Here is a 16,204-nt window from a genome sequence, read left to right as displayed (position 1 = left end):
CCTTTTGGCAATAAAATAATGCTAAAGGGTAGATAGGTTACCAAGAGTAATGCAGAGAATGCCAAGGACTTGATTATGAATATTTACCAAGTCTGACCGAAATCTCGGACATTTTGTCCTTACAACGTTTCTGATATATTTTCTTCAATGTTGCAAATGTTTTTCTTTTCTTTTGCAGGCTTGATTTTAAAGAAACTCCTTCATTTCGGGAACTCCTTGAAGGTTTTGCAGATTTTTTTAAAAAACATTGGAAATATCCTGGAACCCAGTGTGACTAAATGCATTTTAAAATTTGTTTTCATAGTGATCATGTTTTACATCTTCTGAAATATTTGTTATCACAGTGCTTTCTTTTGTTTATAAGGATTGATTTTTTGACAAGATAAATATATCAAAACACTTAATGTCCCCTTTAGAGAAGTCCAACCCTTTGAGTTGTACTTCAGACGCAGAGTGTTTCATAAGTTCCATGACCAAGTGCTTGCTTTATCTTCTATAAGCCTTTAATTGTGTTATTGAATTTTTAGCTATGTAATGAAAAACAAGATTTTATCAATAAATTTTCAATCCATTTCAGATAAGGAGAGAAGGTGTACGTCTCTTTTTGTTATGGATGCAAGCACTCCAACACAATTGTACTGAAGAACAACTCCATATTTTTGCCTGTCTTATTCCTGGTTTCCCACCACTACCTTCAGAGCAGGGACCTCGAACACTGGACAACCTGATCAATTCCACATTCTGTTTTCAAGAAAGTAAGAGCTGTGCATTTTCTATTATGCCTCTCACTAATATTTTGAATTTTTTTTCCACATTACGGTACAGTGCTAGTACAGTTTTAAATTCCATGAATCAACTTACATAATTGAAATAATGCTTCAAGTCTGATATGATAGATTTTTCAGCAATCTTGATGATTTCAAACTAAATGCAACTTAGCAATTTATAATTAACCAGTGCGAATAAAGGATACTAAACTTGTGTTGTAAAGACAGATTTGCTTTGGTGATAATATAGGAGCATAATATTATGATGGCCTAGTGATATCGCTCTTAAACTGTTAATCCAGAGACCCAGATAGTGTTCTGGGGACTCAGGTTCAAATCCTGTCACAACAGATAGTGGAATTTGAATTCAATAGAAAATTATCTGGAATGGAAAGTCTAAGGATAACCGTGAAACTGTTGTTGGTTGTTGGAAAAGCCCATTTGGTTCACTAATGCCTTTTAGGGAAGGAAAGTGCCATCCTTACCTGGTCTAGAGTCAAATGTAGGCCAGGCCCATATCAATGTAGTGGACTATTCAACTGCCCTGTGGGCAATTAGGAATGGGCAATAAATGCTGCCTAGCCAGCACCGCCCTCACCCAGTGAATGAATTAAAGAAAAATCTTGTCCTTGAATAAAATGTATATGTATTCACAGAGAAATATTTTTGACATGATTCATGTTATACATCTATTTCTACCTGACAGCTCAAGTCACTCCAGAAGAAATCACTCCCCTTGTGCCCCCACAATCTGGAGACAAAGGGCAAGATGATCTTACAAGCTACTTTCTTGATGCACTGCTAAAATATATGGTAATCCAGGTAGAAGCTTTATAGTACTAACCCTACTAAACCATTTGTTAACAAACTTAAAGTTTAGTTACTCAACCACTAAACTAGAAATGACTGTGTATTTTAATCCAACAACAATGTTGATCTTGATTTCACTTTGTCACGTTAGTTCCCGTACTGTTTTTGAGCTGAACCCTTTGAAAAAATTTGTATTTTCTGCTGTGTCTATCTCTCCCCTCCCCCATCCAACATCCTTCTCTCTTTTGCACTTCCCCCATTCTTCCTCTCTCTCCCTCCTTCTGTATGTCTTCTCTATCTCTCTCTCTCTCTCTCTTTCTCCTCTTCCATCTCAACTAGAAGGGTCACCTGACACACAAAGTTAACTCTGATTTTTCTTCTCAGAAGCTGCCAGACCTGCTGAGCTTTTCCAGCAACTTCTGGTTTTGTCCCTCAATTACAGCATCCTCAGTTCTTTCGGTTTTTAAAAAGCTCATGGAAATTGTTTGAACTGGAATTGTTTTGTACTTGAAATTTTTTTTCTGTGCAACATTTGGGTGAACTATGCTGAAAATAGCAGTGTAATCAAGTGGATAGATAAAGGCTGTGATTTTTTCTTCCTTTCCCTGAATCATGTTACATGTCACCCCAATGAAAAGAGAATTCAGATTAATTCTGTTTATTATGAAAAGTAGTATATCTTAAAAGTACTCTTTGGAGCTTCATCAGGCTTAAAAACTATAAGGATTTTCTTTTTTGAGATAACAAAGTGTCGAGCTGGATGAACACAGCAGGCCAAGCAGCATCAGAGGAGCAGGAAAGCTGATGTTTCGAGCCTAGACCCTTCTTCAGAAAAATTTTCTGAAGAAGGATCTAGGCCCAAAATGTCAGCTTTCCTGCTCCTCTGATGCTGCTTGGCCTGCTGTGTTCATCCAGCTCTACACCTTGTTATGTCAGATTCTCCAGCATCTGCTGTTCCTACTACCTCTGAAAGGATTTTCTTTTCTGTCGTATTCTGTGCGTAAGTTTTGATGTATACTATGCGATCATAAATAACTTACATATAATTCTGTTCATAGGCAAAGGGATTAGAATGGAAAGACAAGGAAAATCAGGAGAAAGGGTTTGCATTCTTGTTTGCAAATTTCAAGAAGTACTATCTGCCTCACATATTTCCGAATTTTTCAACGGAGACCAGCTTGTTTAACCCAGTCCTTGGTAAGAGTAATACTTTAATTTGTCTACGTATGTATACATAAAATCAGGTATTTATTTTTAGAGGGTTATGGGTGTGATATTATTGTTTTAAAACCACCCTGGTATATCAAATATAAAAATACTAATCTCTCTTTGTCTTTTAAATATTGCAACTGGGCCCACACCAATCATTTCCTCTGGAAGTTTATTCCGCACAAGAACCATTGTTGGCAACAACGTTGGCACTCGTCTTTTTTAAATTTCTCTCCTCACATCTTAAAAAAAAGTCCCCTATTCTTGAAATCCCCACAACAGAGAAAAGACACCTGCCATTCACCTTACCTATATCCCTCATGATTTTATAAACATCTTTAAGGTCATCCCTCAACTCCTATGCTCCAGTGAAAAAAGGTCCCAGCCTATCCAACCTCTCCTTATAACTGAAACCTTTCATTCCCGGAAACATACTGGTAAATCTTTTCTGAACTCTCTGCAGCTTAATAATATCTTTTCTGAAACAGGCAGCCAAAACTGCACACAGTACTCTGGAAGAAGCCTCACCACTGTCCTGTACAACCTCAACACGACATCCCAACTCCTGCACTCATAGCTTGAGCAACAAAGGCAAGAATGCTAAACCCTTTCTTAACTATCCTAGCTACATGTGACGCAAACTTCAAAGAATTATATACCTGAACCCTTAGGTCTCTCTGTTCCACAATACCACCCAGGGCTCTGATTTTAGCTATCACGGCTGATGGTCCGCCTCAACCCTATTTTGCTGCAGAATCCCCATAGTTCTTGATATCTTGAATATCTAGAAATGTGTCAATTTCTGTATTTAGTATACTCAGTGAATGAACATCGAAAACCTTCTAGGGTTGAGAATTCTAAAGATTTTCCACCATTTCAGTTAAGAAATCCCTCCTGACCTCAGTCCTAGATGAACAGTTTCTAATTTCCTAATCTGTCCCCTGGATGTAGATTGTCGAGCCAGGAGATCATTCTTTTTCTATCCATCCTGCCAAGCCTTGAAAGAGATTGTTTCAGTTAGCTTTTGTATTGTTCCTGTGATGTGGGTAATTCTGGTTTGACTAGTATTTATCTCCTAACTGGCCTTGAAAAATTGGTGTCAAGCTGGTTTCCTGAACTGCTGTAATTCTTATAGTATTAGTGCTGTTAGGAGGAGAGTTGCAGAATTTTGACTCTGACAAAAAAGGAATGATGGTACCATCTAATGTTACAATTCTGAGAGATTTTGAAACGTGCGAGCAGTTGGCAGTGTCCCTATGCACCTGTCCTTTCAGGTGGTCAAAGCAATTTATTTAGAAGCTGTTTTGGGAGGCTTAGGTGAATTGCTGGAGTGCATATTGTTGATTGTACACAAGCTGCTTTTGTGTGATGGTAGTGAGGGGGTTAAATATTGAAGGTGGTGGATGGAGTACCAAGCAAACAAGCCACTTTGACATGGTGGTGACCAGCTTCTTGCGAATTGTTGGAACTAAAATCAACCAGGCAAGTGGAGACTATTCCACCACAGTTCTGACTTGTACCTTGTTAATAATGAGAAGGCATTAGGAAGACAGAAAGTGAATTATCTGCTGAAGAATCCCTAGCCTCTGATCTGTTTCTTTGGCCATGGTATTAATATGGCTAGTCCACTCCAGTTTCTGGTTAATTATAAACCCCTCTCCTTGCTTCCCCCTCCCCCAGGATTTTGATAGTGGATCACTAAGTGGGGTATTGCCATTGAAAACCAAGAAGTGATGGTTAGGTTTTCTTTTGTTCGAAATGATTCTTACCTGGCACTTCTATAGAGTGAATGTTACTTGCCAACTACCAGCCCAGGCTTCAGTATTGCCCAGGTATTGCTGTATATGACATGGGCTCCCCCAGTAGCTGGAGCATGACAAACGATGAGGCACATTGTACAATTAGTAGTGAAGATATTTTCAGAGTAATCCGTTCAGAGATGTCATTTCTGACCACACAAACGGGTGGGACTTGAACCTCGGCCTTCTGAGTCAGAGATAGGGGTACTGTCACTGCAGCACAACAGCCCCACTTATAAGAAAGGCGTTAAATCAAACTTTTCAGCTGTGTTATTTCATACCTCTAGAGCAGGTGGAATTTCAACCTAGGGTTGCTTCAGAGGTAGGGAAACAACCATCATTCAGCAACAAGCTAATCAGTGAATTTAATTACTTTTTGAATCAACCCATTCAGAGATGTCATTAGACGCTTCTACAACAGGTGGGACATGAACCCAGGACTATTTGTTGAGGCAGGGACACTATTCATGTACCACAAGAGCATGAGTCTACTTATCAGTGAATATTTACTAATCAATCTGTTCAGAGCTTTATTACACACCTCTGAGGCACGTGGATCTTGAACTCGGGCCTCCTGGTCCAGGGCCAGGGGCAATGCATCACAACAGGGCCTCAGTTGTCAGTGGAGATCCTCACTTGTGATCTGATGTAGCTGAACGTGGTTGATGCTAAGACACTGGTTCAGTGATAATGCCCCTACCTCTGAACCAAAAAGCCTGGGTTCAAGTCCACCTCCTCGAGAACTTTGTCATAACATGTCTGAACAGATTGACAAAAAATATGTTCTGGGAGTATCCTGCAGTAACTTCATGGGACCGAGATTGATTGGCCTTCAACAACTATCTTCCTTTGTGCTAGGCAAGACTGTAAGCAGCAGATATTGTTTCCCTGATTCTCATAGACTAATGGTATGCTAGGGCTCCTTGATGCCATGCTTGGTCAAATGCTACAGTGATGTCAAGGGCTGCTCCTCTTCCTTCACATCTTCTTGTCATATTTGGACCAAGTCTGCAATGAGGTGACAAACTGTGACCCTTGAAGAGCATCAGCAAGTAGTTTATTACTCAGCAAGTGCTTCTTGACAGCACTGTTGATGATCTCTACCATGCTCAATTGTCACTCAATACCCAAACCTCTTGATCTCTCTTCATAGAATAATCCAGCCAATTTATTACTTGAAGATTATGCAGCATATCAGAATATCGTGTATGTTGGTCAGACATGGAATATTAACTTAGTCTTGAAATTCTACAGCAATATTATGTTGCATTTTAGACGTTTTGAATTTTATCTTGTTTTTATAGGGCTAACATTCAGGAAGGGCTATGATTGATCCTTTACTTGGGTAAGGGGGAGCGTGTTGTGGAGTGTGGATGGGGGGATGGAGTCAGGTGAGGGAATCGGGGAGTCGGGTGGGGTCGGGGGATGGGGTCAAGTGGGGCGGAGTCAGATGGTGTGGGTGAGAGTTGGGGAGGGGTGGGGTGACCGGATATAAGTATATAAAATTGTGAGAGAGTGGATATGCCAAATACTAAGGGGTGTAGGTTTAAAGTGAGAGAGATGTGTGAGAAAAGTTTACATAGAGGCTGTCGGTGCCTGCAACACACTGCCAGGTAGGTGGTTTTAACCAAAGGCAAACAGGGAGACAAAGTTCAATTTCTAATCTGTAGTTCTCTCACTTGATTGCTACCTCTTTCTTAAAATTCTCTTAAGAATTCAAATAGGCACAAAGTCATGAGACAAGGCAAATGCGTTGTGGATGGGAATAAAAGACCGTCAGCAGCACAGTTCTGCCTCCATTCAGAATCACTGACAGAAATGATTTGTTTTGTTTGGGATTTTTTTCAACTCTTTGCTAATGACGTGGGGTTGTGGATACACCAATGCTCAGCCTTTAATTCACTGGTTGAGGATTTGTCCTTTTATTGTCTCTGAAAGTAGTTTCTCCCCTTTTCCTTTCAACAAAGGTTTATAAAAGGATCAACTTGAAGGGAAAGGTTCAGGAGAGTAGCTAGCTACTAGGGATTTTCTTTGACTTCTCCATAGTGGTGGGGTGTGGGTTGAGGTGGGGAAGAGAGAGGAGAGAGGTTAATGCTTTCTTTTTGTAGGCTAGTTGTTTCAGTTGTATTGTCCACATTCGAGGCTATACAACCACCTTCCCAGGAACCAATTAGTTGGTTGTTACTATAATGAATTCTCCTGAGCCCAGAACAACTGGTCTCAAGTGAAAAGCCATTCATAAGACTGTCTCTGAGCAAAATTGCTTGAACACACAGTAGTGCCATTCAATCTGGAATTCTCCTTCACTTCTTGAATAAAGGAATATTCTGGATACAACTCATAATGTATTCTAGTAACCCGCCTGTCAAAACCCTCTTACAAGTTTTCTTGGTTTAAAGCAGTATCTTTTTTCCATTTTTAGCCCGTAGCTTCATCAAAATGAGATCTCTGTGCAAGGCGTATTTTTATTAAGAGCCTCCATCCCATTGAGAAAGCTCCTTAAGAGCCTCCATTTCATTGAGAAAGCTCCAGGCCAAACTATATCTAACAACTTGTTCTGAAAGCTCTGTTCACATTTTGACAGGATAACAGATTGCATCACAAGAGCTGAGATGATCCTCAGCATTCGTAAAATCATCAATTGCATTCTTTTTAGAAGCAAATTGTCTCTACAACAGATCTACATAATCAGAAAAACTGATTCATTCTTCCTTGGTGCATACCCTATCTATGTACCAAGTTTCACTGAAATTTGTCAAATAATTTGTTTGTTTTCACCCTAATTCTTTGTTTGTTTTTAAACATTACCTTGAATGCCAGTGAATGAATCATGTTTGTCTTGATCATTCTCAACTCCACTTTTCTGCCTTATCTCCATTGCCTTTTAGTTCCCGAAATGATTTGACCTCTGTCTAAGCCTTGAATATACTTAATGACCTGGCCTTACCAGCTCTTCGTGGTAATGAATTCCAAAGATTTACCATTCTTTGATGGAGAAGAAAAATTCCATCTCATCCTTGTCTTAAATGGGTAACCCCTTACTCTGAGATTATGCCCACTGGTCCTTGACTCTCTCAAGAAAAGAAACATACTCTGTGTCTACCCTGTCAAGCCCCTTAAGAATCTTATATGTATCTTCCCATTCTTCTAAACACCAATGATGACAAGTTTAAACTAGTCATACGATATTCCTGTATACCTAGGATCAACGTGGTCAACCTTCTGACTCCTTCCAATCCAGTATACCTTTCCTTAGGTGGGAGACCAAAACTCTACGCAGCATTCCTGCTGTGTCTGACTAGTGCCATGTATAACTTTATCTTTTTACACTCCCTTTGAAATAAAGATCACTGTTCCATTTGCCATCCTTATTACTTGCTGAACTTACCTTTTGTGATGCAGGCAGTAGGATCCCCATGTCTTCTGCAGCTTTCTGCAGTCTTTCCCAATTAATATTATACTCAATTCATCTATTCTTCTTGCCGAAGTGCATAACCTCACATTTCCCACATTGTTTTTCATCTGCCAAGTTTTTGCCCACACACTTAACCTGCCTGTAGACTGTAATCCTTTCTAATAGGCTTCCCACCTATTTTTGTGTCATTTGCAAACTGGACTATCTTACTTTCACTTTTGTTGGCTAACCTATTAACATATTCTGTTGGTAATTGTGACCCTCCTGGCCCTCCACAAACTGCAGGTTGACAATCTGAAAATGCCCCTGTCTCACAACTCTATTAGTTAACCAATTCTTGATCCATGCTCATATACTGCATTCAACGTCGGTAAGTAACTTGAATGCTTTTTGGAAATTCAAATATATTCACTGGTTCCCCTTCATCTACCCTACTTGTCACCTCTTCAAAGAACTGATAAATTTATCAAATATGATTTCCTTTTCATGAAACTATGCTGATTCATTTGCTGAAATCTTTGAATGACTGGTGCAAGTGTTTTGAATTCATTGATTTTTATTTGCTAACAATAATCGTAAAGTCAACATAATCAAACCAAGCTATAGAGAACAATGGTTAGGCCTGCAGGTCACCATGTCTCAGGTGAGGAGAGAGATTGAGAAAGAGAAATCTTCATGATAATCTGAGCCAGGGCAGGAATTGAACCCCTGCTGTTGGCACCACTGCTTTGCAAACCAGCTATTCATCCAACTGAGCTAACCACCCCCTATTATGAGCTGTAACTACAGGTGTTTTACAAAATTTGATATTTCCATCACGTGACTCAATTTTGGTGCACTGTTTTTGATGTAAACGGGGACAATAATTTCTGGGATAATGAAGTGTAGAGCTGGATGAACACTACAGGTGAAGCATCATCTTAGGAGCATAAAAGCTGACGTTTCGGGCCTAGACCTTTCATCAGAAAAGGGAGAGGGGGGAGAGGGTTCTGAAATAAATAGGGAGAGAGGGTGAGGCGGATCGAAGATGGATAGAGGAGAAGATAGGTGGAGAGGAGACAGACAAGTTAAAGAGGCGGGGATGGAGCCACTAGAGTTGAGTGTAGGTGGGGAGGGGATAGGTCAGTCCAGGGAGGATGGACAGGCCAAGGAAACGGGATGAGGTTAGTAGGAAGGAAATGGAGGTGCAGCTAGAAATCAAGAGCACCCTCAACTGTGTCTCCTGCATTTCTCTCAACTCACCCCTCACACCCCGTCCCTGCAATAACCACCAAAAGAGAATTCCCCTCATCCTCACATGTCATCACGCTCCGACACTCCCGCCATCTGCAATCTGACCCCACCGCCAAAGACATTTTTCCCTCCCCACCCTTGCCTGCTTTCCAGAGGGACCACTCTCTCCGTGACTCCCTTGTCCGCTCCACGCTCCCCTCCAACCCCACCACACCTGGCACTTTCCCCTGCAACCGCAGGAAATGCTACACCTGCCCCCATTACCTCCTCCCTCACCCCCATCCCAGGCCCAAGAACACTTTCCACATCAAGCAGATATTCACCAGTATAGCAATGTGCTATACTGCATCCGCTCTACCCATTGTGGCCTCCTCTACATTGGGGAAACCAAGCGGAGGCTTGGGGACCACTTTGTAGAATACCTACGCTCGTTTTGGAATAAATAACTGCACCTCCCAGTTGCGAACCATTTCATCTCCCCCTCCCATTCCTTAGATCACATGCCCATCCTGGGCTTCCTGCAGTGCCACAAAGATGTCACCCGATGGTTGCAGGAACAGCAACTCATATTCCACTTGGGAACCCTGCAGCCCAATGGTATCAATGTGGATTTCACAAGCTTCAAAATCTCCCCTCCCCCTACTGCATCCCAAAACCAGCCCAGCTCGTCCCTGCCTCCCTAACCTATTCTTCCTCTCATCTATCCCCTCCTCCCACCTCAAGCCACACCTCCACTCCCTTCCTACTAACCTCATCCTGCCCCCTTGACTGTCCTCCCCAGACTGACCTATCCCCTCGCCACCTACACTCACGTCTGCTGGCTCCATCCCCGCCTCTTTAACTTGACTGTCTCCTCTCCACCTATCTTCTCCTCTATCAATCTTCGATCCACCTCCCCCTCTCTCCCTATTTATTTCAGAACTCTCTCCCTCTCTTCCTCCCTCCCTTTTCTGATGAAGGGTCTAGGCCTGAACAGTCAGCTTTTGTGCACCTAAGATGCTGCTTGGCCTGCTGTGTTCATCCAGCTCCACACTTTGTTATCTCGGATTCTCTAGCAACTGCAGTTCCCATTATCTCTGATGCAATAATTTTTGGATCTTCCATCAACTTGAAATTTCAAGAATTTGTTCAAGTACATCAGTGGCTTGTTGCTCCTTTTTGGTTTTAAATAAAAGCTCAGAAGGCACATTTTCTTTCAATGGTTAATGAAAATCTAGAAAATTTCCATGCTTTGTTCATGGTCAGTCAATCAAAATTAATAACAAAGTAGTTTTGATTGGATCAAGCAGTGTGGAACAAAGGTTAGATTGTGGTCCTTATCAGCCATGATCTAAGTGAATAGTGGAATGTGTTCAATGGGTTGAATGACCTATGTGTGTTGTTTTTCATCTCTGAACATATGAAGCAGTAATGCCAAGACTGTGTGAATGTATTATAGTTTTACTGAAAAATTCCGTGTAGACCAATTTTTTTTGTGAGAATTTAAAAAAATTTGTTTGCAGATGTCCCACAATTGAGGTCAAAGCCCTGTTATATTATGACAAAGAAAGATCCAGAGACAAACGAAACAACATATTCTACAAAAGACACATTTTTGTCTGCTCGTGTGTCAGTCATCCGTTGGTTGGTATCTTTCTGGTTTGAGCCAAAAGCCAATCTAGGACTCCAGATTCCTGGAGTTGAAGGCGAAAATATACCAAAGAATATTCAGGTGAGTGATTATTAGCTGAGTAATTATTTTGATTTATTGTGTAAAAGGTTTACTTTAATGAAATAATTTTCTTTCTCCAGAGAGCAGCTGCTGGTTTGGCTGCCCGTGAAGAGGGCTCCTGCCGAGGGGACTCTGGAGATGGCAGTGTAGAGCTGGAGCAATCCCATTCAAACACCAGCACCTTAACTGAGCGAGAGCCCAGTTCATCTAGTCTGTGTAGTGTTGATGAAGAGCATCTAACAGATATGGAGATAGTGCGCAAAGTTTTCTACTCCTCAAGAGAGAACGTGAATTTTATTATAGAGGTTTTTCGACAGGTAACTTGTGATTACTTTCTTATAGTACTGTAAATTTCAGCTAATGATACTCCAGTCTTAAATTCCTTAAATGTTTATGTTGTTTAGCGTGATATGTTGTGGCCTTCATCCCTCAGAAATTCTTAAGTAATACCTCCATTACAAAATTTCTGTTGCCTGCTTAAAATCTAGTCTACAGGAGCAGTAACTTATCTAAACATCACGTTAAAATCTTCTCCCAGTTGTATGGACAGCAGAGTAATTTTATTTATTCACTCATGGGACATCGGCCTCTCTGGCTAAGACAGCACTTAATGCCCATCCTAAATTACCCAAAGGGCAGCTAAGAATCAATCACGTTGCTGTGGGTTTGGAGTCACATGTAGACCAGACCAGATAAGAAGGACATTGGTGAACATTTGAGTTTTTCCAACAATCACAATGGTTTCATGGTCATCACCAGACCTTTAGTTCCAAATTCTTTAATGAACTCAGGGCCCCAGAACATTAGGTAAATTTCTGGATTTACAGTGTAGCAATAATACCACTAGGTCATTGCCCTGCCACCCCAACCTTAAAATCTAATGGAAATCTTTAGTACTGTTTGAAATAGACCAGTGATGACAATGGGAACCAGATGAAAAGAACAAACTTTTCTATTATTAAAATATAAGCAAAATACTGTGGCTACTGGAAATCTGAAATAAGCACAGAATGCTGGAGAAGCTCAGAAGGTCTGGTTGCATCTATGGAGAGAAAACAAGTTAACATTTCAAGTCTAATATGATTCTTCAGAAGTTCTGAAGACAAACGATACTGGACATGAACAATTAACTGTTTCTGTCTTTATCGATGCTGCCAGTCCTTCTGAGTTTCTCTCATGCTCTGTGTTTGTTTCTATTAGAGTTTTTTAAACTTCAGAAAATAGTACCATCTAACTTGTAATTTGTCTATAAACAGTAAATGAAATCTAATTTAGTTAATAATTATTTATCACACTGATAAACATGCATACTTTAATGTTCCTTAGGCTTTTCTGTTGCCTATCTGTGAAGCTGCAGCCATGAGAAGAGTTGTTAAAGTTTATCAGGAATGGATTCAACAAGAGGACAAACCTGTATTTATGAAAGAGGCTGAAGATTTGGGCTACTCTCCTTCAACAAGTGTCATAAATTTAGTCAGTGCTGGAGAGCATGGTGGTTCTTATCCACTGGAGAAAAATAAACAGGAAGAGGTACTTATTACTAAAACAAGAGGTCCATGCTTATTTTAAAATTTGAATTATACTATCTGTCAAAATTACGACATTTAAACCTGACATGAACCTTCAATTTGTCAATTTTTCTGAAGGTCAGGTCTTTTAATTTTGCTGTAAATCTAGTGTCTTGTCTCTGATTCCTTGTGAACAAAGTTGTATGTCTCTGCTTTGTGGACTATTCTAATTTTGTTTGAATAACAAACAGAAAATGAAAAGTCAGGTTTGCATTGATTCAATGCTTTTCAGACCTCAGGACATTTCTCCGTCCTTTATAGCAAATTAAAATACTTGTGAATTGTAGTCACTGCTGTAGGTGATACAGTAGTGAATTTACTATTTGCCATAAACAGAACTGTGATAAATAAACAGATAATCTGTTCTTCGGATGATGTTAATTGAGATAAGAATATTGATTTTGATGCTATTCTACTTGCTATAGAACTTAGGAGCCTGCCCCCAAGACCTAGCAGTCCCTGTGTATAGGTTTTCGTTTTTCCCAATTATTTATATCTGGTAGCAAATAATGTGGGGAGCTGGATTTTAGATGTCCCCAGTGTACATATTTTCAGGGGACGGGGACACCTCAAGTAGCAAGCCCGTGGGGCAGCCCATAATATACTAACTTGGCGGGTGCAGAAGTCGGAAGCCTGATTGCCGTATGCCATTGATCTGAATAATACACTGCCCATGTCATAAACTAGATGGGCAATCAGTTGGATGTGGGCAGCTGGCACAAAGACATTATAGCTGAGCTACACTAACCCAAGGTTTGTAACTTCCTTCATCCCTAGCAATCTGCTTTTTAAAACACACATCTCTTGCTAGTCCCTGCCAAATATCTTTGACTTATTTCACCCTGAAATCCAATGGGCTTTCTCAGAAGGCCTGCTTATCAGTATCCACTACAGGGTGAGCTCTTAAAGTTGCTGGCCATTCAGATTGGACAATGATTTAAGGGCATTGATTTCCTCATGAGAGGAAAGATGTCCAATTCCCTACCACTTTTAACACTGTTCAGCTTGTTATGGCAGTTGGATAGTTATCTTCTCAGTTTGTCAGCTGCCTGCCAACTTTTTCTTCAGTGGTGTAAAATTATTCCTGGGCTCACCAGGTGTCCAGCCATAGTAGTATCAAGCTCAGTAAGCAGCCACTCACTTTGAAAATTTTCAGGCAACAAACCAGGGACATGATTATCATTCAGTGTAATTACATTTTACAGAGAGGAAAATAGATGATACAAACATGGGGCTAAGGTAGGAATTGAAATACTGGAAATAAACTTTTAACTTTTTTAAGAGAAGTTTCATGTTTCATTGCAACAGAGAAATAAGAGATTTAACATTTCACAAGTATAGAATTCATTTTCTTCACGGCCAGAACGATTCTTTTAACATTAATTATGAAACTGATACATCACTTAAACCCTGTTGTACTTTGCTCAATAAGGTAGTGCTATCATAAGGGATTTTCTCATGAATTAAAAAGCATGTTCTTACCTGTTCCATCACTTCCTAATTGATTGCAGTCAGTAGAATCTTCACCACTCAGTATGAAAAAGCATTGAGTCACTGACAGGAGCTTTTGGATTTCGGAGTTTAATTTCACATGTGTAAACTCCAACAGTTGTTTTTCATTTTGCAGAAGTAACAACATAGATGCTGCAATTTTGCTAAATTACTGCTCCAGAAATATGGGCTAATGATATGCAGTACACTAGTTACGACTGATCCAGTTAATGTTCTAAATTCACAATTATACCATGTTAAGGTTTTGAACTTGGCAACACGTCAACAATATTTGGAAAATTTCAAAAAAGGCAGCACTGAGTTTTCCACAGTATATATATATAATTTTTAACAAAGAGATATCCAGATTAGGAAAACTTAAAGATGACAATACATCAAAGATTGAGTTAGGGTTAGAGTGCTATACGTATTTCTGTACTAGAATGTGTGAGAAGGATAGTTGGTGTTGTTATGACCATTTCCATATTTTCGCATGTGTCATTTTAAGTCTGCAGTTCAGGTATCTGGTTTGTACGTATTTAACCACACAAGGCATACCATTTCCATCTTTCAATGTGTTGTGTGTTAACATTTCACAACATCAAGTTTGTAAGCTGAATCCAAAATTTGTACTAAATTAGAAAATCGCAGCTTAATATTGATCTCTCAACAGTTATTAATTAATTTTCAAGATATTTTTGCACTTTTCGAAGTGGACAATATTAACTTTTTTTTTACAAAGTCCTTAATCCCTCAGTTGTTTACGTATGAAGTTTTCTAAATTTATTGATTTTTCTGAATTTGATTTAATAAAGGAAACCTGTGGAGCAGCTATGTAAGATTTTGGAGTTTGTTTGAACTTTAGTCATAAAAATTGAATGAATTAATTGTACAGTATTTTCATAAACTTGATACATTCTGTAAAACATATAACAAATACAAAGAAAAGCTTAATAAAAGCAGAAGTCTTTTCAGTGCTGCCAGATACCTGTTTGAATTATTGGTTGACTGGATATGGATTTTTTGTTCTATTCTGTTGACTGAATTTTTTCTTTTGAGTTCTATCTTCCTTCTTTTATATGAAAACACTAAAGCTTGGACCTTACTAACCGATATTAGCTGCCAGACTCTATGTATGATTGGCGACATACTGAACCTTTAGTAGATTTATTAATACTTGAACAATGCATGAACAGTCAGTGGTCAACTTTGGATTAACTATGTAGCGTATGCCCAATTTTTGATTAGTTCCTTTGAAAATAATGCTCACTTTTTAACATCACTTCCTACTGTCTTCTGATTCATTCTTTGACCTATCAATCACTTTATAAGATCGTCCCTTTTGTACAGCTTGTTGCCCTTGTCTTACCAGCACACCACACTTTTTAGCAAGAAGAGGTAGCACCTGTGAACCCATTAGTGTGAATGTTGTGTCACCTCTGAATAATGAGCTCGTGTCTCAGATGTCCCAGCTGACACATCTGAGAAGATCAAAACAAAAACAAGACTACAAAACTCACAATGGAGTCTGATTCCCATACATACACACATATCCATAGGGCTCTTACTTTTATTGTGCTACGAAACTACATCACTTTAAAATATTCTTGTCTTTAAGTTATAGCATTTTACCTCAAGACATTCTCATACCTGTTGGCTTGGCTTTTCATTAAGCTGAGCTATTAAACAGCAATTAACCATAAATCTATTCGTTTACATTTGACCTGCGCCATATGGCTTTCTGTTTTACGGTAACTGTTATCCAACCATACGCAAGCATAACGTAATTTTGAATTGATTTACTGAGGAATTAAAATGATCAATTATTGAAAAATATATTAAACATGCTCGTTTTGGTAGCACTATTTGTCTCCTCAGGAAAAGTTTTGGCTTTAAGTCACACTGAGTGGTTCTAGTGAGAGGTCACAGACCTAAAATATTAAGCTGTTTCTATCTCTACATATATTGTCTGTCCCACTGAGTGTTGCCAATGTTTTAAACTTTATTTCACATTTCCAGAATCTGCAGTATTTTGCTCAAGACTGCAGGTGTTCATTTAAAAAAATATGTTTTGTAACAGAATTTTGAGTATTATTGTAAAAAGACGTTTTGTCAATGTTTTTCATCTTGCACTCATTGGGACATTTTACAAATATACCAGTTAGGGGGAAAACTAACATGAAAGGAGAGTGCTGATTGGT

At 39.4% G+C, this 16,204-nt stretch overlaps 1 protein-coding gene across 11 annotated transcripts in view; it reads left to right on the top strand.

Moving 5' to 3' along the window:
- The window catches only part of ralgapa1 (Ral GTPase activating protein catalytic subunit alpha 1), a 324,614-nt gene that overhangs the window by 48,379 nt on the left and 260,031 nt on the right, over positions 1-16,204 (top strand). For 9 of the 11 annotated variants that reach the window (XM_048537681.2, XM_048537674.2, XM_048537672.2 and 6 more), the window contains 7 exons: positions 179-222; positions 578-755; positions 1,474-1,589; positions 2,636-2,774; positions 10,736-10,944; positions 11,025-11,261; positions 12,271-12,474. In XM_048537681.2, the coding sequence (XP_048393638.1) occupies positions 179-222; positions 578-755; positions 1,474-1,589; positions 2,636-2,774; positions 10,736-10,944; positions 11,025-11,261; positions 12,271-12,474 (1,127 nt within the window). The remainder of the gene's footprint in view (positions 1-178; positions 223-577; positions 756-1,473; positions 1,590-2,635; positions 2,775-10,735; positions 10,945-11,024; positions 11,262-12,270; positions 12,475-16,204) is intronic. The other 2 variants (XM_059649187.1, XM_048537680.2) reach the window with 2 other exon arrangements.

This window comes from Stegostoma tigrinum, chromosome 10, assembly GCF_030684315.1.
Source record: "Stegostoma tigrinum isolate sSteTig4 chromosome 10, sSteTig4.hap1, whole genome shotgun sequence".
Taxonomy (NCBI): domain Eukaryota; kingdom Metazoa; phylum Chordata; class Chondrichthyes; order Orectolobiformes; family Stegostomatidae; genus Stegostoma; species Stegostoma tigrinum.
The sequence above is the reverse complement of the archived record's forward strand: the minus strand, read 5'-3'. Positions and strand labels throughout refer to the sequence as shown.